At 33.9% G+C, this 9,748-nt stretch overlaps 1 protein-coding gene across 1 annotated transcript; it reads left to right on the top strand.

The window, feature by feature from the left end:
* The first annotated feature begins 711 nt into the window (after nucleotides 1-711).
* On the top strand, nucleotides 712-8,282 carry LOC129244730 (cocaine esterase). The gene is made up of 4 exons (XM_054882526.1): nucleotides 712-934; nucleotides 1,039-1,131; nucleotides 2,673-2,840; nucleotides 6,288-8,282. Exons 1-4 carry the CDS (start codon nucleotides 746-748, stop codon nucleotides 8,007-8,009), a joined length of 2,172 nt encoding a protein of 723 aa, XP_054738501.1. The 5' UTR covers nucleotides 712-745; the 3' UTR covers nucleotides 8,010-8,282.
* The last annotated feature ends 1,466 nt before the right edge of the window (nucleotides 8,283-9,748 follow it).

The raw sequence follows: 9,748 nt of genomic DNA, 5'->3' as shown, positions 1-9,748 counted from the left end.
GAGATCAAAAAAGGCCGACATAATTCCAGAGCTGAAGGATGATATCGTACGTGAACTATGGTGCTTGGTAAGTCATGGGAAATTTCGATGAAAAAAATCAGTTTCCTCGAATTTTGTTGTGTATTATTTATAAAATAATATGCGCGGTATTATTGACTCACCCTATTTGTGGTACTTGTTGACTCTCCATATTGAACTCATTTATTTTAAGTGATGTTGGTCCTGTCACAAGTTCGTGATATATGTACATACATATGTATGTATTTACAAATATAAGTTTACTTGTATACACATACATTTTGGTACGTGTATGTAGAATATCATACAAAATAATACAATAAATAGGTTATGCTTTAGATCTGCACCATCGCAATGGTAACTTACAACAATGGTATCGGCAATAACAACCATGGACATGGAAGTTATGCGTGTTTCATTTACATATGTACATACATATATTATACATACGTACATAGGTACAATATAACAATGATGGTGACAGAAACTCATGTTGATCTACAATGGGCGTTCAAAAAGAAGAGTGAAACTACATAATGTGTACATATGTATGCATATATCTTACATGCACAGGTATGTGTTACTTTTTTTGTGTAATTGCTTTGAAATAATTTCATATAAATTTTATAACTTCATCCACTATCCATTAGCAGGAAGGTGTTTAGTATTTTAATATATTTCAGAGCATAAACATTAAACCTATTTCGTGTTGCGTGTTTCATTGAAAATGAAATATGTATATATATTTATGTACATACATACATACATTCTAAAAAACATTAAAAAACGCCATTTTTTAAGTAATGCAAGTTGCAAGATGGTGTTAAAGTTCTCTGCTGCGTTATTAGTTTTGCTATTGTTGTGCGTCAACGGTCAGCGTATCAATGTTTTACTTGACCAGGGACCCATAATGGGGGTAAGCGCACATATTTTAATACATACATATGTAATATATGTATGTATATTTTATAATTTATTTACACCGTTAAGCACTGGTTCTTGTTTTTTGTTATCACGCAGCTAAAAATATTTCCGGACAGCTCACGGACCGCTGTATATGCATTCCTTGGGGTGCCATATGCACAACCACCTATCGCCGAACTTCGCTTCGCGGTAATATAATTTCGTACATAAACAATTAAATGTACATATGTATATGTTTGTATATCTACTCCACTGATATACATAAATTTGTTTAAAATTTTTAGTTTGGAAACTCAGCATTCGGTTTATAACGCATCAGTTATTACCAATTAGATCTATTATCTACATAAGTAAATACATACATATATACAATTGCATGTACATATATATGTTTGAGTGTAGACTCTAGTAGAACACACAGTGAGTCACAAAAGTACATAATCATTTAAGCTATTATTTCCTTTGAATTTTTCATTAAAATTGTCATGAAATGGAAAATATTTTAATACAATTTACTAAACTGTCGTAAAAGAATTAACAAAATATTTATCTATTAAAGTATGAAACTTAGCGCCACGATCTCAACTTCTTACTTGGTCGATATTGGTTATGCCCGCATATAACTTCTGCTCAAATATGAACGAGACGTTATCAATAAAACGGTTCGCGGATGACATATGGCAAAAATAAATTTTTTGTTTTTTGGTAGGACTGTTATAAGCTTACATGGCAAATTTCAGCGTGATATGTCACATATGTAGTTTGTTTTTTGTGCTACTGTAAACAAGTCAAGCTCGAGTGTGTTCTTCGAATTCTCTTTTATGACTTCAATTGTCTCAAAATGTTTTCCACGGAGCGGCAACTTGAGCTTGGGAAACAGGAAAAAGTCACATGGAGCCATATCAGGCGAATACGGTGCTTGCGGAACGATATTAACATTATTTTTGTTCAAATAATCGCGAACAAGACGTGATGTGTGAGCTGGTGCATTATCGTGATGCAAGAACCATGACTTGTTGTCCCACAATTCCTTCCTTTTAAGACGAATGTTCTCGCGCAAACGCTTTAAAACGTCTAAATAATATTCAGCGTTAACCGATCGGCCTTGCGGAAGGAACTCCGAGAGCACCACACCTTCGTTTTCGAAAAAAAACAGTCAGCATAACCTTAATTTTTGAGCGACTTTGGCGTGGTTTTTTGGGTTGATGTACGGACCTCTTTGAACGATTTGTACCACTGGAAAACACGTGCACGCGATAGAGCAGAGTCCCCATAGGTTGTCTGAAACATTTTTAAGGCGTCTGAAGCCGAAATTTTGTTGGAAATCGTTAATTTCGAAGAACACATTCGAGCTTGACTTGTTTACAGTAGCACAGGAAACAAACTATGTGACATATCACGCTGAAATTTGCCATGTAAGCTTATAACAGTCCTACCAAAAAACAAAAAATTTATTTTTGCCATATGTCATCCGCGAACCGTTTTATTGATAACGTCTCGTTCATATTTGAGTAGAAGTAACAATATTATTGAAAATAAACTCTGAATTTAAAATTGCTAATTTATCTACAAAAAATGTTAAAAATAATGACTTGCAATTAACTTCAGCTTCCAATTATTGGTTTTTGATTTTTGTGTTCTCTCAAGTAATTGTAAAATCATTTGAAATGTACTTATAAATTTGAGTGCGTAAGGCCTTTTATATATTTTTATTTATATTGTAAATAAAGCCCCCTTTAGCACACAAAGGTTGGGATCGGACTTTACTGGCTATGAATATGCGCCCTCTTTGCCCACAACCCTCAAATACAATATATGACGAAAAACCAGATGGGACCTTACCCACAGAGGTTACAACGGATGAAGATTGTTTATATTTGAACATTTGGGTGTCCGAGGTATGTTTGTGTTTGTATTGCCACATTAAATAGTATACGTGTGATACTCAATTCACAAACACATTAGCGTGATCTAAATTTATATTATATGAACATAGTTGAATCAGGAACATTTTCATGGGGATATTTGGTTTCTTTCAAAGGGTATGTTGTCTGAATTTTTATTTGTGGTATTTTTTATATACAATATAAGTAAATATTATAACACATACTATTTTTATTTATATAAATGCATATTATTTTATATATGTTTAAAAACATAGTTTCCCATTTTGCACTGATCTCACGCATGATGATATTGATACCAAATGAATAAAGTCGTGGCAATTGCACAAAAATCATACATTAAAATATTTCTGAAGAAAAATTACAGAAAATTAAAATTTAAATTGACAAACTCCAAATGGTTGCAGATTCCAAGTTAACCAATCATGGCTTTGAATATAGGGCAACGCGCTCTAGCTAGTGAAAACACTTTCATTGAAGAAGATATGTTAAATTCTCAATTTGTTTTTTGTTCGTGTTCTTCTGTTTTTGATGTTGTTCTTCTTCTTCGCGAATGTATTATAAAATTACCAGATTCTTTTTGCGTTCAGCGTTTGAATGTTCATCCTATAGAGGGATAAACATATGAGTGTGAAAAGACATTTTTACTCACCTTTAATAATGTTTTCTCCCAGTAAACAAGCTGTAAGCAATTATATATAAAATGAAGTCCAAAGCATATATGTAATACTGAGCTAAAATAGAAACGACAGGTGCTCTGTTCTGATAACTTCGAGTTTATTTATTCAAAATACCCCGCTCTGGCCTCGATACACTGTTTCGCGCGATCTAAAAGCGTTTCGAAAGAGTGTTTCAGGTCATTGACCGGAATGTCCTTCAGGATGTCGGTACAAGCCTTTTGGATGGCTTCTACGGACGCAAAACGTTCACCTTTCATGACCAAATGCAATTTTTGGAATAAGTAGAAGGGGAGCCATATCAGGTGAATACGGTGAATGGTTGATGGTTAAAATGCGATTTCTAGTCAAAAAAACATTCACAAGAGTGGATCGATGAGATGGTGCATTATCATGCAATAAGCGCCAGCTTCCTCCTTCGCGTATTCAGGGCGAATTCGACGTATGCGATGCAACAAACGCTTCAAAACGCCGAGCTAGAAAATTGCATTCCATGCATTTCAACGATGATTTCGGATCATTTTTGATAAATTTACGACCAATTTCGATGGACTTTTCGGTGATTACTAATTTTGGGCGGCCTGTATGTTCATTTGTCATTTATGTCCTTACAAACATCTCTGAAACGTGAACTGGCACGAGATAGACAATCATCGCCACAAACTATTTTCATTAATTGAAATGTTTCGGTAACCGTTTGCCGATTTTAAAACAAAATTTGATATTAGCTCTTTGTTCGAAACTCATTTTTGTACCAATGAGAGAAACATATTGACACTTTAGACGCTATTACTTCGCTTCCACTGAACCGAATATCACTAAGTGCCCATTTACACGATGTCTCCACTGGAAGGGAAACATTTTGTTCGGGGGTGAAGGACGGCCGGGGAAGAGGGAAGGGAATTTGTCTCCTGTACTGGCGACACGCTTTGCTCTTCTTATTCGTATTTCCAATCTTAAAGCAATTTTTGACAGTTGCTTCATTCGTTTTCTGCTTTTGTGGAAGAAAGTTCTAAGTTATGTGTTGGTTTTTATACAAACGGAAGAAAACAACGATGACAAACATCCGAACGCTGCTTGGGAAATGCACGATTATTTTTGCTAGTAAAGTAGTATAATTTAAAATAGTTATGGGACATGTTTATGTTGATTTCTAATTTTTTCCTGCATTTCTAGATACTCAAGTTAATTTTAAGTTAATTATTTACATATGAAGTATTTTTAATTTAATTTTTTTTATTCAAGTATAAGAATGTATAAATATATTTCAATAAAAAAAACAACAAATTATTTATTATTTAACCAGTTTGCATTTTTCATTCATATATTTAAGAAATTGTTGACGAACCTTTACCGCTTTACATGTAAGCGTGAGCGAGAATACATCCGAACCATACGATGCTAAAGTATTAAATGTCAAAATGTCGCCGAAAACAATTTTGCCCGTGTGCCCGCGAATGAGACATGAAAAGAGAATTTCCAGTGTCTCCCTTCCAGATGTCTCCGTGTGTAAATGGGGTGTAAGTTTTCACTGGAAGTCGGCTAGGGATGTAACTTCCAACGCACTAACTCATTAAAAAGATGGCACCATTAAAAACATTTTTATGACGTCAGTCTTGTTTATTTTGCCCTTCACACTTGTACATACGTATACATAGATGTGGTGTCAGGCACAGTAAAGATTGACCATCGAAACGTCTGTCCTGCCTAATTTTTTAACACAGAAAAACCTAAAAATGCATTGTTTTTTCAAGTGTCCTGCCCATGGCCCGTATTTTATTGGGTATTTAAAAATACACGGCGGCAGCTCTTTACTGATCAAAGCTTACACTTTTATCGATAATAATTACCATTTTCGTGAATGCTGTGACCGATTGATAATTTTTGATAACTTTTCTTTGTTGTGCATTTTCTTCCATATAAAAAAATATAATATGCATGTAAATCAACACTTTTTCTATAAATTTTAATTGGAAAGCTTGAAATTCTGATGAAACAAAGTTTAAGATTTCGATTTATATGGTTTTTGCGCTATACCTTTTTAAAAAATTAACAAGAATTGAATAAATAAAAGGAGCTGCTATTATTTTCACAAGCAGTGAAAGTGTATCTTTTGTTATAATTCTGTAAAAGGATTAATAGCAATGAATAAAGTGTTATATCTTATTTAAGTTATTATTATGTTATGATTATGTTTAAAATTGGATGAAGAAATATATATGTACATATATAAATTTTTATTATTTTTATATCACATACTTACATATTTGACAATTTACTCCGCATTTTCGATTTGGTTTTATGGTCACTGTAATTGTATATCATATAAACGGCATCAGTGAACAAAACCAGTAATTGTCCTAGAGCTGGAGGGTTGCAGTTGGTGTGGTACGGTCTTACAGCATAAAATTCGGGTTTTTTGCTATCATAAAAGTTTATTATAAAAAATTCACTATATTTGGGAATCACATACTTTTTTGCTATCATAAAAGTTTATTATAAAAAATTCACTATATTTGGGAATCACATACTTTTTTGCTATCATAAAAGTTTATTATAAAAAATTCACTATATTTGGGAATCACGTACCTGCTTTTACCTATTGGTTGAAGGTGGCGGCGTTAAAAAACTTGATTCCTTCGCACAGCTGCACACAGCTTCTTTGCTTCAAATGTTATTGCAATACCTACAATAGCACTCTTAGCACAATATTAAGTAAAGTTTTTTGTATAATTATGAGCCAATGCGATCTTTCTGCTTTAAGACTGAAAATACTGGCAAGAGAGCTGTACTGGCACTTATCACCGGAGAGGATATGGCATACGATTGGTCTCAAAATCGTGTATCTGGCGTAGATTTTGCCCTAGAGGATGTTGTTGTGGTCTCTATACAATATCGAAGTAGCATATTTGGCTGGATAGCTACAGATAATGGAGTGTTATCAGGAAATTTTGGCCTGCAAGATCAACGGCTAGCACTTCTTTGGATAAAACGCAATATAAAACATTTTGGAGGAGATCCAGATCAAATAACACTGCTGGGGCATGGCACAAGTGGTGCGCCTTGCGCTCTATCTCATGCGCTCATAAAACCAGCTGATGAACCGAAACTTTTCTCTAGGCTAATACTTATGTCTAGCGGTGATTTAATAGAATCTTTAAAGACTGCATCACCAATAGTGGAAGCTTCGAATGTGCTAATTACCAAGCTGGGTTGCCAATTCGAAAAACCAAACATCCAAATTATACATTGTCTGAGGTTAAAAAGCGTCAGTGATCTTCTGAATGCCTTTGAGAGTATATACGATCATGGCAATGGTACTTACCACATTGGGCCTATCTTACCAATGGCTTTCGAGGATTTCTTAGAAAATCGAACCATATCACATGCACTGCCTCCCATCCTCATCGGCATAACATCTAATGAGGGCGCTTTTGTAGAACAGCGGTGGTTAAATTTAGCACGGGAAGGCTATAGAGCAATTCGCCATTATGTGAATTATACTTTGGTACCAAGTATTTTACGAAGGTTCAATGAAAAATTAAGATCTAAAGCGAAATACGCTCTAAATTGGTTCTATTTTAGTGGAGAGGCTAGTGATAGTGTCAAACACCTTTTATATAAAATGCAACGACTTATATCTGAGTATTTTTTCGAAATACCTTTCTACCGAACACTCAACATCCTGAACTCTAAAGATTCTAGGAATGCTTCGCCAGTATATGCATATGTTTTCGATACCTCGAATTCCATGGACATCCGTGGAAAAGTAAACTTGTTCGGCGGCGCATCCCATACATCAGACTTACTTTTGCTGCTTGGACCCAGCATATTTCAGCAAATATGTAGAAGGCGCTTATCTATAGAGGAAGATCGCCTTTCTCGAAAATTTCGAAATATTCTTATAAACTTCATAAAAAGTGAAATAACAAAACCTACTCTCGTTTATAAGCCAAACGATTGGCTGCCATATACAAAAGAACACCAATTCATTTATTACATTGGCGAGACAGATAAAGATAATCAATTGGAAAAAAGTATATATTATTTTTCAAATTTTGATAGAAACGCAAATGAAATTAATAAAATGTTGCAAGTTGTTAAAGAAATTCCAGAGAATGGTTTCTCGAGGATGAATCGGAATAATAATGTAAGGATTGATAATAGCCAAACGAAGTTCTATTTAACGAACAGAACAGATAACGTATATGCTTTGCACTTAAGACGAGTGCACGACTTTTGGCACATTTTTATTCCGAATACATCAATCTACGATGACCAAAGTGATAATGATAACATTAACGTCCCATTAGGTTGGCGGAATCAGTTAAAGGAAGCTACAGCTGACGCAGTTCGATACCGAAAGGGATTCTTTGTTCTATTAAGTCTCATTGCAGCTCTTTTAGGTATTTTAGCACTCTGCGTGTATGTTCTTCATCGGGATCAGATTCGTGACCGATCACACACATCGGTACTGCGGTTATGACGACGATGGATTCAGAAACCCATGTGGTTTCGAACAACCCTTACGTCAATTATAGACAACAATAATAGCCACAAGTCCGAAAACTTCTCTTTTACTAACAGGGGTCACGAATCCACAAGAGATATAACAAAACGTGGGAAGGAAAGCGGGGACAACCAGTTCGATGGGTGTGAGAAGGAAGACGTCTTGAGAAATAAAACTGACAACATTCAACCAAAATATACAATTAAACATTGGCAATATGAACTGACTTGCGATAAATTTTAATTTTTATATTAAACCATTAAGTCATTAAGTTATAATAATTCTGCCTTTACATGAATATATTTGTATAACTTTTAGTAACTTTTCAAAAAGTACTTCAGAGGGTTTCAGTAACACTGAATATTTTCTGTTTAAATATAAGCGCTTTGCTTTAAACTCGAATTTTAAAAGATAGATAGTGGAAATTGTAATTTCTTCTCATAATTATTAATGCAGGTTTCTTGGAAATATATGTACTATAGCACCCTATACATATTGTGTAAACATTCATGTTAATTAAAATTAAAAAATTAGTAAATGTAAATAGTTGAAAACAAGTCAAAATGTATAATGTATGTCTCAAGATTGAGACTTAAAAGCTCATCTACTTAAAATTATCTGATAGCACTAGTTTACAGCCCAAAACCCAAGAACCAGATCATCCAAATCCTATGTAAAATTGGTCGCTGAGTTTGAAAATCCATATAATTTTTTTTTCTGCTGTGTGGCTTTCGAGACATTGCCCATTAACGGTTTTGGATTAATAAAAACAAGTAAGATCATAAAAATTTCTGGTATATGGTGAATCCGTTAACCGATTCAAATACAATATAAACGAAATCAAATCTAAAGCACATAAAAAATCAATAAAATGTTTGTCAGAAATTACTGCGTGTTCATACAAGACTCTGATGATCGACGGAAACTTGACATTATGCACAATAACACCCTGCTCCAAACCATTACTAAATAAAGTATTAATTTTCGCCGCAGTCATATAGAAATTTAAGTGTCGACTTATATTGTTTCTTGTACTTTATTATAGAAAAAAAAAATCAAGAAAGAATACTCCAACTTTGTCTATTCTTCTGAAAGTTAATGCTTTTGAAAAACATTGAAAATCAAATATACTCGTATGTACTTCTATTGAGTGTAGTTTTATTAATTTTTTTCGTTTGGATTTATTTCTACTTTTATGGTTACAATGGTTTAAGTCGTATAATACAATAGGATACTATACACGTACATACGTATTAAAATTGGCCCAACTAATAATTACCATATAGGCTATAGTACGAGTAAAAGAGGGGCAACTACAATCGCACATTTGCCCCACACTCTGAATTCATACCGTTGAAAACTATAAATTTTACCTAAAGAATCTGCCTTTTGTAGCTTGGAGTTTTCATTTTATGACGCCCGTTGTAATGGTCAAGTGGGTAAATTCACGATTTTCCGCTAATTACTATTAATTTGCTATAATAAATTAAACGAATTGCGAATGGGTTTTTAATGCTATTCTTTTGAGGCATCAACTCAATTTGTGTGGTATTCGATTTGGCAGGTTTAGGCCAGGTTAATTGAGGTTGTTATTATCAAAGCAAGGCCAGTTTTATAGTTTTAAAGGGCAGCTTTTTTATTCCGGAAATGCATCCGAAAAAGTTTAAGATTATATTTTGTAAACGCTTCATGTACGAACTGAACGAGATAACTGA

Source organism: Anastrepha obliqua, chromosome 4 (assembly GCF_027943255.1).
Source record: "Anastrepha obliqua isolate idAnaObli1 chromosome 4, idAnaObli1_1.0, whole genome shotgun sequence".
Lineage (NCBI taxonomy): Eukaryota > Metazoa > Arthropoda > Insecta > Diptera > Tephritidae > Anastrepha > Anastrepha obliqua.
The sequence above is the reverse complement of the archived record's forward strand: the minus strand, read 5'-3'. Positions and strand labels throughout refer to the sequence as shown.